Source organism: Euprymna scolopes, chromosome 7, assembly GCF_053919585.1.
Source record: "Euprymna scolopes isolate OS-2025 chromosome 7, ASM5391958v1, whole genome shotgun sequence".
Classification (NCBI taxonomy): Eukaryota; Metazoa; Mollusca; class Cephalopoda; order Sepiida; family Sepiolidae; genus Euprymna; species Euprymna scolopes.
The window spans coordinates 116429787-116454123 of record NC_136488.1 but is presented as its reverse complement, the minus strand read 5'-3'; the positions used below and the strand labels follow the sequence as shown (position 1 = coordinate 116454123).

At 30.7% G+C, this 24337-nt stretch overlaps 1 protein-coding gene across 12 annotated transcripts in view; it reads right to left on the bottom strand.

The window, feature by feature from the left end:
- The window catches only part of LOC145279902 (uncharacterized), a 378849-nt gene that overhangs the window by 56133 nt on the left and 298379 nt on the right, over positions 1-24337 (bottom strand). For all 12 annotated transcript variants that reach the window (XM_080131434.1, XM_080131438.1, XM_080131441.1 and 9 more), the window contains 5 exons: positions 22874-23726; positions 19949-20082; positions 18434-18594; positions 12695-12797; positions 11151-11227 (listed from right to left, as the gene is read on the bottom strand). In XM_080131434.1, the coding sequence (XP_079987560.1) occupies positions 11151-11227; positions 12695-12797; positions 18434-18594; positions 19949-20082; positions 22874-23726 (1328 nt within the window). The remainder of the gene's footprint in view (positions 1-11150; positions 11228-12694; positions 12798-18433; positions 18595-19948; positions 20083-22873; positions 23727-24337) is intronic.

Sequence of the window (24337 nt, the reverse complement as noted above, 5' to 3'; positions counted from 1 at the left end):
TATAACATCTTTTCCCGAACTTACCCTGTTAAAGAGAGTATCGGGCGCCATTTTGAATTTTCCAATACATCGGTAAACACTGTATGTTTTTCGAGCTGAATAAGCATGTTAAATTGAATAAAAATACAAAAAATATATCCAGTAAAAGTAACTTATCTTGCCTTTGATAACATTTATTTGTTATATATTTGTTTTTTGACAACTTTTTCGAATCTATGTGTACAGTAATACAAACCCATACATTTATATGCATATATATATATGTATATAAATATATGTATATATATATATATATATATATATATATATATATATATATATATATATATATATATATATATATATATATATTGCTAAAGGACTCTCATTCTGCCCATCCAAAAACCTGAATCCGGTGGGCCTATGCTATGACATGGAGGACTATATCCGAAGAATAAAATTGAAGGAATACTTCCTTAATAACAACCAACAAGCAGACACCAATTCCACCACAAATAAACGTGCAAAGGATTCAAAATCCAAACATTGGACACCTCCCAATGGACGCAATCTAAACATAGACGCACACAACAACTCAATGAAAAAAACATTTAGACAAGTTCATCATAGCCAAACTGCACAAGGAAACCCATCATAATATCACAAAGGACGAACAGCAGCCCATAAAATCATTACAGAATAATAATCTCATCACCATAAAACCAGCAGATAAGGGAGGAGCTATCACCATCATGAACACAAATGATTACATAACAGAAATAAACACACAGAGCGAACAGAGAATTCTACAAACCACTTCCCAGTGATCCCAGCAGCACATTCAAATCCATACTAAACACCCTAATCAGCAGTCTAGACCAAACAATTAAGACTACGGTTGAAAAATTAGTACCAGAACATCATAATCCGGCTGTCTTTTACTCTATCCCCAAACTTCATAAACTCCCGAAAATAGTCAGCAACATACTCGCACACCTCCCATTTGAAGACATGGGAAACACTGAGGCATCGATTACCACATAGCTAAGGCTCTCCAGATCCATCAACCTGGCAGACCTATCGTCTCGGGCATCGGGATCCTCACAGAGAAGATTTCGGGATACATTGACAGCATCCTCAACCCATTGATGCCAAACATACCTAGTTATATTAAAGACACGACACACTTCCTACAGATCCTATGCGACATCAGTAACTTACCAGACAATACAATACTCGTCACGATAGATGTTTCCTCTCTCTACTAGAATATTCCACATGGGGAAGAAATATCCGCGTGCAGGAGTTTTTTACAAACCCAGAACTTACAAGACACCCACATCACAAACATATGCAGCATTATAGAGTACATTCTAACGCATAACAATTTTACATTCAACAACAAACACTTTTTACAAATAAAAGTCACAGCCATGGGAACTAGAATGGCTCCCAGCTATGCCAACATCTTCATGCACACATTCGAACAAAAATACATACACACACACCACCTCAAACCGACACACTATTACAGGTATATAGATGATATCTTTGTCATTTGGCCAAACGGTGAAAAGACATTGATGGACTTCTCCCAGCATATCAACAACTGCCATAATAGTATTAAATTCACGATTGAACACTCATCCACACACATCACATTTTTAGACGTTCTGGTTAATATTTCAAATAATTATATCACCACATCTCTACACACAAAACCGACCGATGGATACAATTACCTACATTTTGAAAGTTGCCACCCAATCACAACAAAAAAGTTAATCGTATACAGTCAATGCCTGCGCATTAAAAGGATATGCACAGACCTATCCGATTATGATGCACAGGTAGGCATCTTAATCAACCATTTTCTTCACAGAAACTATCCATTCAAAATATTAAAAGAAGCCATCAGCAGAGCATCACACATTAGCAGACATAACCTACTTACATACAAAAACAACAAAACATCCACAAGAATACTTATGGTATTTCACTTCAATAATAACACCAAGCATTTATACAACCCCATGAAACAGATCTTCAAACAATTACAACAGGACCCCACACTCAACACAATATACAATAAACCACCCATTTGTACCAAACGACAGCTCCCCAACTTACATTCCTTACTCACATCCACTCGGATTAACCGCACCCAAACATCTCAAGGAAACAAACCTTGCAATAGGCCCAGATGTCTAATATGTACACATATTAACACCAACAGCACATTCATCCCTCCAAGCACCAATATCCATCTCAAACTTCCCCCTCTAAATTGCAATAGCTCAAATGTAATATATCTGTTATACTGCACCGAATGTACAAAAGGAAATTACGTGTGGAAAACAGGCCTGGAGTTCCGTCTACGCCTTAATAACCACAAACATACCATTAGAGACAAATCTACACAGCATCCAGTAGCTATCTACTATAATTTACCTAACCACACAATAGACAACATCAGATACATCCTCATAGCATCCAATTTTATTACAAAATACCAGAGATGAGAATATGAAAAAATTAATTCTAAAACTCAACACGTACACTTCAGTCCTTAACAAAAACCTAGGACTACTCAATGACTACAATTTTTATAGCTACAAACATTTTCCATAAACATTTTCCTTAAGACTAAAATGCATGGTGAGATGGTAAACTTTTTTTTTTTTTCTAACTCTTTCCGAAACCTTAACATTTTGCCTAATTTTTTTCTTTCTTTATACTCTCATACGCATTGGTGTATGCATGTGTATGTGTGTGCGTATTATGTGCACATATATGTATGTATTTATTCGAGCGTATGTGTATATGTACCTGAAAGTGTATGTACACGTCAGTATATGTGTATATATGTATATGTATGTGTATGTATATGTATATATATATATATATGTATATGTGGATATATGTGTATGCGTGTGCATGTATGTGTGTGTGTGATTTTTCAAAACACATTTTATTTAAGTGTTAATTTTCTTCATATTACCGTATATGTATATATATGTATGTATTTCTCGCACACCTATACTTCTTTTCCCTTCCCTCTCTCTCCCTACATTCGCTTATGTAAACTTGTGTATATATGTATAGCTGTCTCTACATGTAAATATATGCGCAAATATTTATGCATGTGCATATGTATTTGTTAGTATATGTATATGTGCATATATACACACATTTATGTGTGTATATATGCATATATATGCATATATTTGTTCTTGTGAGCATTTGTTTGTATACGTATGTGTATGTACATATTTATATATAAATTAATAAAAAGTAGCCTTTCGTTTCTGTCTTTAAACGGTTCAATTTGGAAACGCGTTTCTCCTCATAACGTCTTATATCCTTTGAATTCTTATTCTCTCTTGGAATAAATAATATCGTTAGAATTCAAAAAGATTGGACAGTTAAAGGCGCGTTTCTTCATTTTTATTTACTGTTTAATTTTTCATTTTTCGTTTATATGTGTATATGTACTATGTGCATGTGTGTATGTGTGTACTTATATGTGTATATATTTAAAACTGACGCGGCACCTTCTCATTGGCTATACCTCCTCCTCCTCCTCCTCCTCCTCCTTCTCCTTCTTTCCTTTTCCATTCCCCTTTTCCCCGTGTATGCTCATACTTTCACTACACCGATGAAGACTGAAGGATCAGTTAAAAATTATGTACATGTAAAAAAAGTTTTTTAATTTTTTTTTCATAATATTATTTTGTATTCCTGCACGTCACCAATTGAAAACGAATAAAGAAAAGTTATAAGCTTTGTAAGCTTTCGTATTCTTTTTCATACATTTCCATTAATATATATATATATATATATATATATATATATATATATATATATATATATATATATATATATATATATATATTGCTTTAAAGTTTGTGAACCACACATCTTGTTTAACTATCCAAGATCATCAGTTTAATTATCTCCCTTGAATTAAAAATGCAATTTATTTCCCTTGAACTTGTTAGAAACTTAATTATTTCCCTTGAACTTGTTAGAAACTTAATTATTTCCCTTGAACTTTTCTCGAAGTGAGAAACGGTGCTTCGTGTTTTTTTTTTTTTTTTTTTTTTATACTGAGCGTTTTGAACTTGTGAGTTTTAATTTCGATGTTTTACAGTACCGAAATACAGTGGGTGTCAAAAGAGTTTGCAGACCTATTTTTTCTCAATTTCTTTATTAATTTTGCTTTATTTTTCATTTTGGACTCTTCCATCATTTGCTGGTTGCCATTCTGGTTCGTTCTATTACTACATTTTACGATAAAAGCCAGAATTTAATAATAGTTCGACATTTTCCACTTTTCAGGTGAGCCAAAATTTATGCAGGTAATCTTAATTTATTGATAATGGCTAAAGAAAAGATGCTGACAGATAGAGAGAAGGGTGAAATTGTTACATTTCTTGTTGCAAAGAAGTCTACATTGGAAATTTCAAAAATTTTGAAAAAAAATCCTCGAACTGTGAAACGTTTCGTCATTGACGACAAAGATGGAAGAAAAAAGCATAAAAGTGGCAGACCAAAGGTTACTTCACAACGAGATATTAGAAAAATCAAGAGGAGTTTGCTAGCAAACCCACACAGCGCAAGCAAAGCTATTTTCGACCATGCAGGAGTGTCTGGCATCTCTAAAAGGACCGGATTTTGAAACAGATAGCCGACTAGAGAACACAGACAAAATGTCCTCCTTTGAGTAATATAAACTGTCAGAAGCGACTAGCATGGGCCACTAAATATTTGAAAACCAATTTTCAAAATGTTCTCTGGACTGACAAGGCCAGAGCAACCCTCGATGGCCCCGACGGTTGGGCCAAGGGATGGCTTCTTAAAGGCAATAGCCCACGCTTGCGATTCAGACGTCAACAGGGAGGAGGAGGAGGAGGAGTTATGATTTGGGCTGGTATTATTGGAAGTGAGATTGTTGGTCCTTTTCTTGTCCCTGACTGTGTCAAAATGAATTCTGTGAACTACTGCAAGTTTTTGGAAGCAAATTTATTGCCCTGGTTGAATTCACAAAATGATGCTCTCAACCAGAATCTAATTATCCAACAAGACAATGCCCCAAGCCATGCTTCTCGGTTCACAAAAGCTTGGCTTTCAAACAAGGGGATCTCTAGTGAACGTCTGATGGACTGGCCACCTCAGAGCCCGGATTTGAATCTGATAGAGAACCTCTGGTCGATTCTGAAGAGGAAGGTTTACGAAAACAGGCATCAATTCCATAGTAAAAAAGACATTTGGGAGAGAATCAAGACGGTAGCTTCTGAAATCACACCTCAGCAAGTGCATACATTAACATCCTTTGTTGATAGGAGGCTGATTGATTTGATTAAAAATGGAGGAAAGCGAATAAAGGGTTAAATAGTTTCATAAATTCGTATTGTTCTGTTAATTGTTATTTAAGTAATAACTGTTGTTTTCTTGTAATATGTTATCAATATATGGTACTATAATCATGATGACACAATTTTTCGAATTATATCATGTTTAAAAATGGTATTTATTGCGGATAAATGAGTGCTTGAAAACTCTTTTGGCCCATATTCCTCCCTGAAATCATTTAAAGATCCCCCCCCCCCCAAGAATATGATTATTTGGTTTTCGTTTCTATGAATTTACTTCATATATTTGCATATCAAACAGTGAGTAACATGGTTATTATATTGGAAAATATTGAAGCATAAATTTATCAATTTATACAATTTGCAAACACTTTTGACCCCCACTATATAAATGTAATTGTTTGAAATAGTTGGGGATAATAGGCGAGTTAATGTTTTACATATTATTTCTTATTTATAAAATTGTTATACTTTGGAATTCGATTTTTTTAAGTTTGGCGTCTTTCATTCAATTCTATAAATTATATAGGAAAAGACGGCACTCATGCACTTTTGTTACCGTGCTGAAATAATAACGTTATTTAGAAAGCCATTCTTAACATGGGGAGGGTGATTTCTAACTAATCTCTACTTTCACTTAACCATTTAATATAAAATATATCGTAAAACTTGAATTCAACTTGAAAATACTATTAAAAAAAAAAAAATAGCCCGGTAACTGCATAAGCACCGAAAAGACTAATATCAGTCTGAATGTTTCCGATGACAATTTTTATGGAACAAAGTATAAATAGTCGTGGAAATTCATGAAAAGATCTAAAAAGGCAGACAACACGGTAATGTTCCACCTTATGCACTGGATTCTCGTAAATGTTCGCTCAAGCATGACTGGAAGCTGATATAAACTGCCGGAATATGCCAAGTGCCAATCAAAAATAAAAAAAAAACAACATTTAACAAATACTAATTACAATTTTTAAAAAAGTATATAACAACCTACCGCAAGTTTCATGAATAAATAGTTTTATTTGTCGTAAATTTTTACTTGGTTTTCACCTTAACAGTTTTACTTGGTTTCCACCATAACATTTCCCCTTGAGATGACGACCTGAATAGGTTTTCGGGTATGCAGAAAACGAATATCGCATTAACATTTTTCGCAAATAAGTAGTTTTCTGGATATTAAGCAATGTAATTCTTTATGTTATAAGTGGTGGCCATTGCTAAAACTATGCACGCACTTGTGCATACAACTATGGCCACCAATCCACCACTTAAAATATAAAGAATTACATTGCTTAATATCCGGAAAACTACTTATTTGTGAAAAATTTAAATGTAATATTCGTTTTCCGCATATCCGAGAATCTTTAAATTAAGTGTTTTAAAGGAAACCAAGTAAAAATTTATCTTATTTATTGTGTAAATAAATAGAAACGTTTCTTTTTTTTTTTTTCACATGATTAAAAACTAAGGTACTATTATACTTTATACACCAAATTTTTTTCGGGTGGTGGGGAGTAGACTTTAGGGTAAGGGTATATGCAATTTACTGGTGAAAACTAATCGGGCCCATGGTTTTGAAAGCTGGCTTATAATTTTTTTCTAAGCTTTCAAATAATTTTTGATTGTATTTGAAAGATTAAATCCTAAAGTTAATCTCTAAAAGAAAAAAGTTTTAACGTGAAAAAAAATTTATAATGAAAAATGTTTGCATGGCAACAAGGAAAACTCGGAAATTCAGCTAAATTTGAAAGTTAAATAAATTGTAACAATCCCTTGTAAGGTAAATATTAATTTTCTGGAACCATTTCAGAGAAAAGTAAGGTAAAAAGGAATTTTTTTATTCAGTATCTCTTAAAGAGATACTGAATAAAAAAAACACCTTGTTTTTACAAAACCGTTGCATAATTATCCCCAAAAAGTGAGTTTAGTAACAGAAATTGGCTTTTGCAGGTTCATAACATGCGACAAGGCATCGTGCCGAATTTCTATAGAAGTTAAGTCATAGAGAAATTAAAAACCTATTTTCCGTATTTTTGAAGATTATAAAAACTATTAATTTAGGTAATCCTATTTTGTAGTAAAAAGGAAGTGTTTGTTTAGTTACTTTTTTACATGATGACTTGTAATGATGAATTAATCCTTTTTTAATAAAAGTGAAAGTGCATTTTAAGCGTGAGATTCAATTAAAATCACTAATTATCCTGACAATTTATTCATGAAAAAGAGTAAGGTAAAACAACTATTTATTAATAATTAAATAGAATACAGTTTCTGGGATGTGAATTCAGTCTGTTTTTTGTTTTGTTTTTTTCAATTTTTTTTTACAATGTTGCCCATCCGTACTTCTTGAAATTAACCATTAGTAGAAATAATCACATTTTATGAATTATTTTTTTCTTGGTAATCCTGGATCTCAATTTTTTCAATTTCGTTTTTATTTTAAAGATTGTAAAAAAAAATCTTACACTGATGGTTACACGTTTATACACACAAGAAAAATATTACATTTGAAATTTTCATGTGAATTGTTATCATTAATAAGTCACATGAAATCCTTTTTGCAACTATATTAATTTTTGATTGATATATATGATATATGATATCGTTAGTTTGAGAAATTAATTTTTCTACAAGTTATATTCATTTTCTAGAAGTTATATTGATTTCATTAGCACTGATTTAAGGGGATTTTTTCTTAATATTCTTGAAATATTAAAAATAACAACATTTTTGGAATTAACATCTGCTTTATTTTCATTAAAAACAAACAAAAATAATATTTTTTTTTAGTACTTAAAACTATAACTTAAGCAAAGGTGTATTTTGTTTATACAAAATAAAAAATTTTCATGAGGATTTAAAAAATGGATTCATTATATTCTGTGATCATTAATTAATAATTACTAAAAATTTCATCAAAATGAATTGATTTTCTGAATTTTGGTGAATTTTTAAGTGCAGAGAAGGATAAAAATATCCATACATTTTGGGGATCGGACATTCATTTTGTACATACCTAGGGTTAAGGTTAGGGTAATTTATTTGTGGAAAGTTTTTAATGATTTTTTTTTGTTAGGATAATTTTTTTTGTAAAGTTTTTAATGTTTTTTTTTTTAAAGAAGAGTTGTAAGAATTGAAGTTTCATAAATAAATATATATATTTTTTTATTTTTAATAAATAGAAACACAAGTTAGTTGCTCTGACGGCTGTAGTAATTTATCAAAGCTGGTTAAATTCATTGTCATGTGTTCCATTGTTATGACTGATTAAAATTAAAAACTGATTTTTTTTTTGGCACTTGTGCATTTATGTTATCATTATGAAATAATGTTATTATTTAGAAAACCATTGTTAACATGGGAGAATAGAGTGTTTTGTAACTGTTCTGTATTTTCACCTAACAATTTGATAAATAAAAATATCGTAAAAATTGAATTTAATTTGAAAATACTATTAAAACATAGATGCACAAGCACTTTTTTCTTCCAATTTATCAAAAGTCGTTTGCTTTGCTTTTTTAGGTAAGCGTGTTTGTTATTGCTTTTTGATTGGCTAATCAACTTGGCCAATGCTTGGCATATTCTGGCGGTTTATGATAGCTTCCAATCGGGCCCTAGCAAACATTTAAAAGAATTTGGTGCGTAATAGGCAACAATACCAATGACACAAAAGCATATGAATGCAAAACCATATTACATTAGGGTTAACACTTTTTTTAGACACCGTAAAAAAAAAATAAAGGAGAACAACTTGAGTACTTATGTAATATGTGCTATCATTGGAATCGTCTGAATGGTTTACGGAAAATGCCGGAGGTGCTGAACGAAAGTTTCATTATTTTTTTTGTGCAAATGCTGGTCAATAGTATCCTGTACCTCTATATGGCCACCATTCGCCCATGTATGGAGTACTGTTGTCACATTTGGCTGGTGCATCTGCTGCTAGTCTCTCGCTCCTAGACAAGGTTCAAAAGAAAGTCGCCAATCTGATAGGTCCTGAACTGTCATCTAGACTTCAGCCTCAGTCCCATCGACGAGATGTTGCATCCCTCTGCCTGTTCTACAAATACTTTAACGGTGAATGCTCTGACGAACTGCAAACACTTGTACCTCCCCGACGTAACTACCCCCGACAAATCTGACAAGCTACTAAGTCTCATCCCTTTACAGTAGAGATCCCTAGGTGCAAGAAAGCCTTTTACTCCAATAGTTTCTTCCCCAGAACTGCGGGTCTTTGGAACTCCCTTCCGGGATTCTGCTTTTCCAACTGTACTGATATGCAGAAGTTCAAGTGTAATGTGAACAAACCTCTTTCTACTCATCTCCCTTCATAATGACCCTCCTAATTAAGTCCCTGATAGTAGCCCCCTGCTTCAAAGTGGCACTGTGCCTTGTTTGGGGTGAAAAAATTGAATAAAAAAAAAAAATTTTCGTTGAAAAAATTTTTTTTTCTGCTAGTACAAAGCTAATTCTATGAAAAATTAATCGAAAATGAATTATTGGACAATTTTTACGAAACTTAAAAAAAATTAAAATCCCCCCCCCAAAAAAAAATTCTTGTAAGGTAAGTTTCATGAATAAATATTTATTTTTGAATAACTGATAACAAAATTTTTTTTTTTACGTTTTTATATAATTTTTTTCTTTTTATGATTTTTTAATGATTATTTTTGTTTAAATCCAGATAAATATTTAGATTTTTTAATATTTAATAAAGTAACAATAGAAAACAAAAAGCGCTCAACACCTGGCATTAACGGCCTGGCGATATAATGGTCCTTATACTACATATAAGACAAAAATAAAATAAAGTTGATTCACTAATTGATTTGAAGAAAATTGTTAAACTCATTCTTCATACAGAGCTTGGATGAGTGGAGGTGTAATTAATCGTAACTTTCAGTAAGGGAAAAAGTTTAAAAAGTTGTTTCATAAAGCATTTGTTTTTTTTTTATATGTTGTGTGGGGTGAAATAGACTAGATGAGTATGTGCTTTTATTTTTTCTGTTCCACCTAAAAATTGCTATGATATTCATTACATTGTTTTAAATTAGATTTAAAATCTGTAAATTAAAATTTACAAATTTATTTTTCAGCAATTTAAAAATTTTCTTTATTGCATCGAATTTCAATGAATGACTCATATCGGCAGAGGAAACGTAGTTAGTAAAATGAAATTCATAGGCAGTCTATAAATTTTGTTGATTAGCACATAAATTAAAAACTAAAACTTATGAAAGAAACCATATTTGCATGAAAAGTTGATAAAATGTAAAGATTTTTTTTTTCTTGAATTATATATATAATTATTTACTATAATACAGACACTACAATTATTTTATTATAATACAGATACTAGTGTTTCATCCTTTCGAGAATCATCAATGCAGGGTGTCACAATAACCACATGTCTCATATATATATATATATATATATATATATATATATATATATATATATATATATATATATATATATGTGTGTGAAAGAGAAAGAGATATTAGGTGATATTGGTTATAAAATGCTATATTTATACAAACATTATTTGGTTATACATCTGCAGACATATTTCAGTCAAAGCTATGAAATGGCTAGACCTCTTCAGACCAAACTTTTCTTGACAGTCATCAAAAGTAAAATCTTACATAAAGAGTTCTGTTCAAAATTCTGTACAGATTCCTGAAGTATAGGTTCCACTGACTGAAATGATGTCAATCATAGTATAATCCAAATTATTTATCGTCATCTAAAAAGATTAAGAAAAAGTTATAAAATGCAATTTTTACTTACCTGAATTTGCAGCTGCATTGCATGACAGTAAAACTTTTCAAAATTGTTTAAGGCTGAAGATTTTTTGGATACTTCCTCTACAATATAACAAAACGAAAGCAAAATTAAAAAGCTTCTTGTTGACTGCAGCAATAATAATGAAGTTTTATCATATCCAATTATAATAGAAATTTTAAACTTCAATTTTAAATTACATAATGCATTTATTTTAATATATAACTAGCAGAACCCATCACATTATTTGCTGGGAAGTTGTGAATAAACCAATGAAATTTTACTCCCAGCTCTGAACCGCATACGACGTGATTTTTATTTTGAGGCAAAACGATTCATATATAGGAATAAATGAAATCAAATTTAAACACAGGCTCTATACACACACAGTTACAGCCCTTGTCCTAGATTTTCAGACATTGGAAATTGACATCCTTTCCCTTTTTATTTTTAAATTAGAATTTACGACTTTAAATTAGTTTATAATTTCCCCAATTTCAAAAATCAATAAAGTTAATTCTTCCCTGCCATAGCATAACCACGGGAAAACACTACATGAATCTTTCTTTATCATTAATGCAAACTTGATTATAAATTGATAACAAAAATGTAGGATTTACTGGAAACAGAAATTGAACTTTTACTTGACACGCTCCCAAGATAAATCTGTTATTTAAAATAAAATTATTTTATCTCTTTTGGAGAACTGATGAACTGAAAATCAAATAGACTATTCTCTACATAGATTTTACAAACTAGGTCGGGCTTTTTGCGAAACCCTGGTTTTCATCATCCCTATATTTAAAAATTCATGAATCTTCTTGTCCCTATATTTATTACTAATGGAGATTTGACTACGGTACTATCGTTGAACGCTCAATTCAGTTTACTATACTATTTCAGACTATTCTATATCTTTTAATGCTCAATTCAAAGTGTAGTATCTGTTCTGAGGTTATAATTACCATCCTCCTAGGAATCACTTTTTTGCATTTGAAGGGAGAGGTAGTATAGTATCTATTCTGGTTATCATGTTACAATCCTCCCAGGTATGATCTTCTCTTTTTACGGATGGGGGAATAGTGTAATATGTTTTGTGATCATCGATCCACCTTCCCAGACATTACCTCCTTTTATTTTTTTTGGCGAGGGAAATAGCATAAATCAATAATAAATTGTCATAATTAGCTGTTCATTAGCAAGCTAGACACTTATATATACCAGCAAGCATTTTTGCTTATATATATATATATATATATATATACTTTCACTACACCGATGAAGACTGAAGGATCGGTCGAAAATTATGTACTTGTAAAAAAATTTTTTTTTAATTTTTTATAATATTATTCTGTATTCCTGCACGTCACCAATTGAAAACGAATAAAGAAAAGTTATAAGCTTTTATACTTTTCATATTCTTTTTTATACATTTCCATTCATATATATATATATATATATATATATATATATATATATATATATATATATATATATATATATATATATATATATATATAGCTATCTTGTTCTACTGCTTGATTCCTTACCTGTTTGTGAAGCTTCAGCCAGCATAAGTTTCATCTGTTCCATCAATTCCATCAATCGACTACTAATATTTTCTTCACCTTCCATGCTTTGTAATTTACACATCTTCAAAATAGAAACAACAATTTTGTAATTAACAATTAACACAATGCAGAGGCAAAACAACTAATGAGATACAAACGCAGGATTTGTAGACTTTAATAGATTCTACACAAGAATCAGAATGAATGCTGATACATGATATTGACCCTTAGTTTTGGCTAGCATATGTATAATGTCTTATATAATAATCACCATCATCATCATCATCATCAATAATTTTGATGTCTGTTTTACATGCTGGTATGTATTGGACTGAAAATCATGTGACCGGCTAACGTCACAAGTGAAATCCTACGATCATAAACCTGCAGCACTATTATGAAGAATCATTATTTTCTGTTTCAATGATTAAAGAAATTGCCGCATGATTCATAAAACTGATCCAAAAGATTTTATTTTCTGAAAGATTTATCTTTAAGTTTACATTCGGATATGTGCAAGTAAGTTAAAAGGAAATATTTTTTGCTAGGAAAATATCACAAAGTTTTATATTTGTAAAGTGTATTTAATTCACACGTAACTTTAATATAAGTTAAAAATGCACCCGTTTTCAAATAAATTTTAAATGAGATATTTTTACAATCCTTTTTCTTTTTCAGCAAACAATGTTGAATTACGTCTTTTAACTTATAAATTTTTAACTGGTGAAGTGAATTTTTGGTTAGAAAGTTGAAAATTAATTTTTCTTTTAACTTTTAAAACTGCTAAACAAATAATTTTTATAGGAGATTTTTTCCAGTCTGTTCTCTTAATAACAAATAAAACTTATCACAGTATTATTTATATATTTTGGAGAGTTCTTAATTTTTTTATATCAGGACTTAATAAATGTAAACAGACGGTTAGTATTGACCGTAAGTGTTTTAAGTTCATTTATTTCCTAATTTATTATATTCCATTAAAACTTTTTTATATAAAAAGAATATTTCAAGTTTATTATTTCGGTGAGGAAGTATTTTTGTATAATTAAAAAAGAATGTTTATCCTCATTTAAATGAACTGAAAGCCAAACAAATATTTACATAAAAAGACAAACAAAAACGTGTAAACTAAAAATGTTTATATGTTAATTCCCAAATAGTTTTGGTCCTAATATGACCTAAGACTTTAATTGCCATTGCTCCCAGGTCCACTCTGACCCGGAGTGTTAGTACCTGCTAGCGTCCCAACTACGGGTTAAATAGAATCCGACTTAAAAAAACAAATATACTCCATTAAAATTCGTTCCTCAAAATAACTAGATTCGGCATTAAATAACCTGAAAAAGGTTGATATGCCGTAAAACAAAAACAACCAACCAAATAGTTTTGAATTTTATCCACCAACAAATTTTGTAACACTTATAAAATTTCGGTTCTTATTTGGAATTCGATTTAATAAAAAAAATACAGAAAATCTTTTTATGCATTTGTCACGGAATGAAGATGTCAAATACAAAAAAATGACATAATTTGATCAAGTAGTTGTTTTATTTATTTAAAATTTTATGATTTTTACTGAAACAAAAGTGTAAATTATTTTGAATATAAACAAAATCTCGGTAGTCAAATTGAGTTAATTTGTGACCTTCGTGATAGCCATTGTTACGAAAATCATGATTGTCCGCCATTAAATTGTAACATATTCTAAAACAACATGGCGGCTCATGGCTCTCCCATCTCGATTTTAATTTGTTTGTTTAATTGTTTGTTTTTTTTCCCTATATTCATAATTAAGTTTCGGTAGAATTTGATTATCCTCTGCTTCAAATATACATAATTTTACATGCATAATTCTTATTTTTCTTTTTAATTTATACTTAATAAAGTTCAATTTCAGTATAAATCGAATCATATTTTATTTTATTTTATTTTCTTCAAATGCAATTTTTAGTAAATAAACGAATTTTAGTCTTTCAAATCCAAAAATGTGTATTTACAGAATGTTGTTTCAAAGAAAAACACATTTCTCTTTTGAATTAGTTCTTAATTTTTTTTTATTATTAATTAATACTGAATAAGTTCAGTTTCAATATAAATTGTGTTTCTTATTTTTCTCTTTTTAATACAAGTTTTTAAGTTTTCTTATGGTTTTGTAAAAAGCTCTCATTCATTATCGACAGCCTGACTGTTCAACAGATTTTACTTCAGGTGTGACATCATTTTTCAGTTATTAGGCCTACTATTACAAAGGTCATGGTTGGATGGCTTTTAGAAATTGACTTTCGCACTAACCTATCTCTGACCAGGTTTTTATTTATCCTTCTTTCTCTCAAGTTTATCTTTATCATTTCCTTCCATTTTTTACTTGGCCTTCTCCTGTGAAGTAAACCTGCTACATAAAAGAATTCTCATCCGTTTTTTCAAAGTGGCCACACTATCAAAACGTCCCGTGCTTCACATATCTTCTTGTGCCGTTTAGCTTTAATTTTACTCTGATGTAATCAGAGATAAGCCTTTATTTAAAACTCACATTAAAAATTTATATCATTCTCATATCAATGCATATTCTCAACAACCCTCACTAGCCAGGTTTCACTTCCATACATCATCACACTTTACTTACTTGATAGACTCTTGCTTCGGTTGACAGTAGTAACACTCTGCTGGTTAGTAATAGAAGAAATTCTCTGAATTTACTTCATCCACTCCTAATTCTTGCAATTAAATAGCATCAGCTTCCTCCATGTACTCAAATCGTATCATTAACTTTGGAACAACTTTAATAGCTTTGCCGTCCAAATATACTTTCTCCACATCTAAGTTCTCATCCGTTTCCATTGTTTTACAATTCTTACACACAAAGTAGTTATCATCTCTCGACTTACCAGCAATTCCACAAACACTTTTTATGTAATGTATGTTTAATGAAACAAATGTACAAATCAAATGATTTTTGTTAACTTATGAAAAATAGAATTTATTCAACACAATATTCATTTTTTTTTTTTTTTTTTCACTGTGATCCAACTGATTGGTAAGGAATCGTCTTCATATTAATCACTCACTATATGCAAACCAAAATTGAAATTCTTGACATTTTAGAAGATCCAACTCTGACTTCAGAAATTACTTATATATTATGTATATACAGTATAATCCGGGATACGGGATACATTTTTTTCACATTACAATGTGGAATATGATGTTTTCCAGACCCTGCTCACGGTATTTTCACTGTCTTACAGTGTTATTTATAATGTTATTTAATTATATACATGTGTATTATATACTGTATTGTATTTTGTTACTGATTTTTGATGCCGTATCCCGGGGTTCTACTGTATTACTTATACGAGGTGACTTAAATAAGTTTAGAGACCTTTTTGTACCGGCATTTAAAATTATCAAAGACTCCTAAAAATTCAGTATGTTATTGCTTTACATCTTATGAGATAACTGATCAGTTTTTATGATTTCAGGTTTAAATGAACAGCTACAGCAGGAAGTGAAATACACCCTACAAGAGTCTGAATGTCACAGCTGATGAATTTCAAAAATGCAATCAGGATGTGAGGACACTTTAGAAGAACGACATGCAATAAAATTTTGTTTTAAACTTGGTAAAAATGCCACGGAAACATATGACATACTTCAAACTGCTTTTGGACCATCTTGCATGAATCGAGCATCAGTTTTTGAGTGGCATAAGAGATTCAAGGAAGGAAGGGGGTCTGTGAGGGATAGTGGGAGGAGTAAGGAAGTTAGAACACGAGAGTTGATTGGGCAAATAAAAAATTTAATGGATAAGGACCGTCATGTGTCTATAGAGACAATACGTGTACAGTTTGATGTCAGTGTGGGAACTCTACATACAATTATTCTCGAGAAACTGAAGATGTGGAAGATTTGCATGAATGCACCAGTTCCCAACTCTATCCTTGTTAAAGACTTTTTAACCAAGATGGGCATCAAGACAATTTTTTACTCTCTCTATAGTCCAGACTTTGCTTCCTGTGACTTTTGGTAATTTCCTAGACTCAAGTAAAACCTTAGAGGCTGTCGTTATGAGGCAATAAAGGAGATGAAAGAGGCTGTGACAAGGGTCATTGACATGCTTATACAAGAAACTTCCATGGAGTCTTCCAGAAGTTGTTGGAAGGATACAACAAGTACATTGCAACCGGAGGAGATTACTTTGAAAGGGACTAGAATTTCATGTGTGTATCATCAACAAAAGTGCCAATATGAAAAAGCCTGGAACCTTATTGAAGGCACTGTGTATTTTACTTATAGTTCCTATTTACAACGCCTCCCCACGGGACAGTTAGACACCAGGATCGTTTTTTAACATGGAGAAAAAGAACAAAAATAAAAATTTTCTCAGTCGTGATAGATTTCTCCTCCTCTGACAGAACAAGAAATTGAAGTGTAGCATCTGAAGAAAAGATACTACACTTTGATCTTGACCTGAAGGCTTGTTGCATTCTAAAGAGATTGGGTGTATTTATTACCAACCAAGATGAGAATAGTAGTCAAAATAATGTAAAATGTTGGAAAAAAAAAAAACAAAGATGAAAATGATGAAATACTCCACAATAAATGAACATATAATGAACATTTCAGATCCAAATTCAGTTAATGCTTATGCAAAAGTTAGGAGTATAAAAAGAAGTTCACGTATTAGAGATAGTATTACAAATGAATGAGGAGTATTATCGAATGCTAAAATGCAGACAGAAAGAAATAGAAAATGAGGAAAATACAGAAAAGAAAAAGGGAGAAATTAATTTTTGGTGACCTTTCAGCAGATAATGTTCAACAGGATTGTTATCGTCTTAAATTTTGTACGTGTGTGTAGATCCAAGTGGGTTGAAATTAGAATAATCACCATGACATTCTTTAAAAGCTGAATTTGAATAAAAAGGTTGATATAAAAATACAGAGCGATATAATAATAAGAAGGTAGGAAAAACATAACAGTCTGTTATTTAGGACAAGAATTAAAAAAATAATAATACATGCAGATAAATGACACAAAGACAATCCAGAGATAATACTAGAAAACAAAATCCTCTGGAACATGGAGTTACAAACATATAAACTTATCCAAACGAGGAGACCGAATGTCATAATAGTTAAGAAGGAAAAAAATCCCAAATTGTAAATTTTGTCGCCCAAATAGATCACACAATAAAGATGAAGGAAACAGAAAAATGAAGCAAATGTACAAAACTTGACAAAAAATTGAAAGGAATTTGTAACATGAAGAAAATCACAGTAATACCAAAAATTGTAGAAGCATTCTAAACAGTGCTGAAAAACCTGGAATATTGGAATCAAAGGGGAGCCTCATACTATAGAACAGATGGCAATGATGAAAACAGCTGAAATGTTTAGGAAAATCCTCAAATACAGAAACCAATGCATATAAACTACAAACGCTAACCATTCAATTTTGGTGCAAGTATGGTAAGAAATATGGATCCAGTAATGTTTAATATATTTCCTAATTTTTATTTTCAAAATGGGCATCTTTCTTGGAAATCTGGTATCATTTTTACCTTATTTTTGTTAGAATTTAATTTGAAACTAAGAAACATTAATAATTTGATATCATCTTTATAATATTAAAAAAAAAATTAGTTTAGAAAAAATATTAAAAAATATAGTTTAGAAAAAAATATTTAAAAATGTAATTTAGAAAAAAAAAAAACTTACTGCAGCACTTTCCATAGAGAGCTGGAGTTTCTCACCGGAGTGCTCAAGTTCTTGGATTTTTCCTTCTAATTCATGCATTGCACTCATAAGTGCACCAGACTGTTCTTCTTTAAGTTTTCCAGCAGGTTTTCGATCCACTGGGATCTGTTTTTTGTAGTGGACTAACAAAATAGAAAAGAAAAACAAAAAAAAAAAATGATGCAATAAAAAGTTACTATCAATTAAATTATTTCTATTTTTATTTAATAAGATATTTGTTAATTGTGGTTAGAATATATTGATTGGGATCTTAAACGTCCTTTAAAATCCAAGCCAAAAAAAATTATTCCATCAAAAACCTAGACTAAATCAAATAAATAAATCAAATAAATCAAATAAATCAAATCATAAAATAAACAAAGCAAACATAATAGAGATTAGAGGAGAGCTGAAATATTTTAAATATCTTCAAAATGTTGATTCAATCGAAAATGAATGGAAGTATTTTATATCTATAATCTGTATTTTTCGTCAGAACAGAAATCATCATAAGATAACTTAGCATGTTAAAAAAAAAAAAAGATGCTAAAGGAGATTTCGAATCAAAAGGAGATTCACAATTTTTGTTCAAAATTAATTTCCATTGAACTTGAAACAAAACAAATCATACGTTCGATATTTGAAAGCAATGAAAAATGAAAAAAATATCACTGCTTTCCAATATTCAACTTCTTATACACAATTGTGCACAATTTTTCAAGATAACTACAATAGTTTTTTTTTTGTCCCCCCCCCCCGGACAAAGGAGGGATTGGACCTAGTAATTCACTCCTGTTTGTTTGCACTTTTCTCAATAACCATGCCTTAGATTTAAAAGAAAAATTTGCACAAATATGTGATGGAAATAAATTTTTGCCAGAACGGATTTTCTGGGATAACTTTGGTTGCCCACTCAGGTGGCATTATAGGAGTAAAAATGCCCCCAAATTGTTTGTCCGTTCATTTGTTTGCACTTTTCTCAATAATCACGCCTTGGATCCAGCATAAATTTATTCTTGGCACTTTGATCTCCTTAGAAGAGAGACAGCATACTATGTTTATGCTTTTGCTCTGCAGAACATCCTACCAGCAGAGATGGTGGTGATACTTACTATATCCAGGTTTAAAGTTGCCTTGAACAAATATTCAGATGATATATAAACGTACATATTTTTTAACTGCTCTTTTACATGAATTGTTGCAGTTTGCTATATTTTGTTAATAAATTTGATTTAATTTGATATTAATAAAAATATCAATAGAATTTATTTGACTCCCACTTTTTAAAAAATTTCATCCCATGTTTACAATTATTCCCTTACACATTGCTATAATATCCACTTTTCAAACTTTTTGTTTCTGCGGATTCCCCATCTTTATTCTATTTTTGACTGACAACTTTTTATGCTAATTTCCACATGTTGGTACATATTTTGTAATTATAAGTTTATTTTGATGTAATTGTCCCACATCATAAAAATAAATGATACCACTTACCTATTTCTTTGGAATGTGCATCCTTGAATTTCTTCAGTTTGACATGAAGTTCTTTTACAGATTCCTGAATTTTTACATATTCTCGTTTTTTCTCTTCTAGTTCTTGCAGTAATCTAAGATGAGCATTTTCTAAGCTGATAAAACAAAGACAAGTTTAAAATTAAAAAAATGTATACTATCAACGTTACCTCGTTTCTATTTTTAATTAAAATTAAAATACGTCTGAGATGCTGAGAGATTACAAGGGAGCTGCAGATATAAAATCAGAAGCAATACTCGAACTATAACTCTAGTATCAAAATCAATGTCAAATCAGTCATTAAATTGCTTATCATTTGAAGTAGAATACCAATTTTGTAACTTTAGCCAAAATAGAGTTATCCCTCTTTGAACCCTAATAGACACATTCGGGAATGAATGAGCACTCTTGTGTACTATGGGTTTTCATTATTTTTAATTATTTATTTATTTTTTTTTAAATACTTTTCTATTTTCAAGAAAATAAGGCAAAACGATTTTGCTGTTTATGGATGTTTGGTGAGAGGGCAGTCTTTGCAATCTTTTTATCAATTCTCCTAATACAAAATTAATATCAACATCGGATTTTTTTCATGAAATTTTGTTTGATCTTGGTATAGAGATTTATTCAAACACTCTGAAAATACAAATGAAATAAAATGTTATTTTTAAGGTATTTAAAGCTTTCAAGACATTCATTTTTTTACATTCGAAATTTTGATTATTAAGTATTATTTTCTACTGAGATCTGTCTTAAATTTTTTGGAGAATTGGGTTTGGGTATAGGCATATTTTGTCCTTGAAATGAAGGGTGATGATAAAGTAATTTAATTGACTGTAATAAAATCTTTTTTGTTTTACATTTTTTTTTTTTTTACAAATAAATGCTTTTCATAAACATGAATTTATTAATTATCAAATACTTTAGAAGAATTTGATTTTATTAATTAATAAATATTTTTATGAACATGAATTTATTAATAAATACTAGAATTTTGTCTCTGATTTTTAGTGGCAATTTTCTAATTAGCAATATTTTGAATTTTTTTGGTTAAAAAACAAAAAACTTTTACTTTCATAGTCAATTTGTAGTATTTTAAGATTTGATATTTATATCCAAAAACATAAATGTATATAAGTCATAAAATAAAACCGGAAAATTTACATCCTTTTTTTCGTAACAAACTTTTTTGAACATTGATTAAAGGTTCATATTAAACTGTCATAAAAATAATAATTAAACTTATGTTTTCTTATAATTTCAATACGAATATAAAAATGATATTTATGCATTGATGTTTTTTCATTGTTTAACATTTGACATGATCATTAAAGTGTTCACTAATGGGCTGAGATACCAAAATTCAATCCTCGGTCAAGTCATACCAAAAGCTCAAGAAAATAAAAATGATACTTGGTTCCTCCTGAATTAAGAATAAACAGAATCAATACAAGTCTATCACGACCAATACCCAATTAAATAGGAGTTTCCGGGTTGTTCTTGACTAAATTTGGTTTATTTATTATAATTTAAGCATTTAAATGGTTCAAATTAATGTTTCAGTATAGCTAATTTTGATCTATGATAACATTTTTTCCTTTTTTTTTAAACTCTTTTTAATGCATAACCTAACATGAAATGCAGGATTATTATTATTATTATTTATTTATTTATTTCTAAGCTGTATATCATGAAAATTGATTCCCTGTGTCTAATATTAGATAAAGTATAGTTTATCTATTGTCTTGGGAAATTCAAGTAGCAGTTTGCCTTGTTGTGGGATAATGGAGGAAAAACAAAGAAAAATGTGAAATGGAAAAGGAGGTGAAAAAATTATATTTTTCTTCAAACCGAAAACTTTTTTGTTTTATTATTTGTTTTACAAAATAATTAAAAATAATTATTATCTTGTAAAAAAAAAAAAAAACTGATATAAAAATTATCTTATATTCATACTGTTAAATATGACATGTTTTATGTATCCTAGTAGAATTCTTTCAGAAAAGTTGACCTTTTAAGCAATCAATATTTAATTTTTCATGAATATACTAATTAAGAAACAAATTAATAAAAATAATTTCTCAATTTTATTGAGAAATTATTTTTTATGATATTTATCAAGTATAAACGTGCATGTTTATGTGTTAATAATTTATATTCAAAAGAAAATATGACAACTTAAAATCTCTCCAAATAAAGTAATATTATTTCATACTTAAAGGTTAAAATATGTCATGTTTTTGTAATTAATGAGATCAACTAATTTTGTTTAAAATTTGATAGTGAATTTTTATTGCAAAAAAAAAACAAAAAAATCTAAAAAGAAGCTTCACTATTTAGATGTGTTTATAAATGGAAAGGACACACTTTAGCTTACATTTTTCTCAGGATAAATTTTATGCATTTAATTTGAACTTATGCTTTTTCTCGGCCCATCAGCGAACATTCTAACTAGTATGCCAACTATAAAACATAGCTAAAGAATACCATGAAAAAAGCATTAGTAAATGTTGGAGTTCTGTTTGATGTAATGATGTCAGATTGGATGATGAATTCGCAAAATTTAAGATCTGATCTGAACCATTACATTCACTTTCAAACAAATAACCTTATAAAAGATATGAACCCTGAAATCCCACCTAGTAATGAGTTAAATAATATTACTAACCTTGTTATATGAACATATTCTGAAAAGAGAGGGCAAGAGCTCCACTAAGCACAACTGTGCACATGTACAGGGCATAGTAGCACGATAAGGATATGTTTTACATTTCATGCATTTTATCTACATGCTTTAAATATAAAAAAAGGTGAGGGGGAGGCCTTTAAAATTTCTCAACACACAAGCTTTATGAGCCATAAGAGAGGAATAGACAGCCGTAAATATATTAACGCGTAATACTCACCTAGATATATTTGATTTGGTCATACTTGACTCGGTGGTTGCACTCTCATCCATACTTGTATCAGATGAAGAGTGAGGGAAGCATCGGTCAACAGGTGATGCTTCATCAGGAGAATCCCAGCTGGCAGTCAGATTCAGGGGACTAGGTTTTTGTTTGTGCTCTTTGCCTTGACCTGAGGTTTCTGCTGGGGTGGCAGCGGCGGCAATGGCAGCAGTAGCAGCAGCAGCTCCAGTCGGGACGGTTGTTGATGTGGAGGATGTGCTCACCTGTAGCGGTGACTCTCCTTGGAGACCTCGCTTTTTCACCTCCCGGTACAATGCATCAGACAACTCGTGGGACAGGCCCTTTATGCATTCCCATTCATACAGTTTATGGGCAAACTCATTTGTGATCTTGTAGTCGGCTAGGGGGCCTAATAACAGGTTGGTGCTTAGCTTTGGATGGAGTTCCATGGAACTTGCTTCTTCAGGTTTGTCAAGGCGGCTCTGACGTGACTTCTCTGCACCAGCAAGACTTTTTAGCTTTAATTTCTCGCCTTCTTTTGTTTTGCTCTTTTCAAACTTAAATAACTTTTCTTTGTCTTTCTCGGATTTGGACTTTTTCACTTTGTATTTTTCCTCTTTTCTCGATTTTGGGCTGAAACTTGATGACAATTGTGGGCTACCTTCTTTTCGATACTTGATCTTCTCCCATTCTTGAAGCTTTCGAGAAAAGCTCTGTGAAAGATTGCGTTGGATTTCATCAACATTTACATTTGCTTGAGAAGTAATATCAGCAGACGATGAAGCACCTTCTGAGGAAGCTTCACCTGAAATACCAAACTCCCATCTCAGTTTCTGAAGTGGGCTTGGTCCTGAAAACAAACAAACAGTTACATTAAGCTTGTCCTTTAGACGATTAGCAGCAAACATTTTGACAATCTAAACAATAAGTTAGACTAAAAAGCAATAACAATTCAAAGTAATTTTCTAGTAGATTTAGAGGCAATATATTCTCGCAGATGTTATTAGCTTAAAAAACAATTGGATACAAAAAAAAAAACATCACAGAATGCAAAATGCTTAGTTATTTAGACATACTTTAATAATTGATTATTTTACATGCACCTTTATTTCAGAGGTGAAATTAATAAGAGAAACTTTTGTCAGATTTTGTTAGTTTATGTAGTTTTTAAAAAGTTTTTCCTATTGTGATTAAAAAAAATAGAAACTCTGTAAGAAATATATTCTTTAGCTTTGAATAGTTAAAAGGGAGATCATCATCATCATCATCATCATCATCATCATCATCATAGTGTTTCACTCCATCTTGAGGTCCATCGGTGTGCAGTGTCCAAGGCATGCTTCACCTAGGAGAGAGTCTGTGAGAATGTGTGCAAGAGTGTACACGTCGACACCACAAGGACATTGAGCATCCTGTATATAACCCCACTTGTGCAGGTTGTCCTGTGTTTTTGCAACCTTT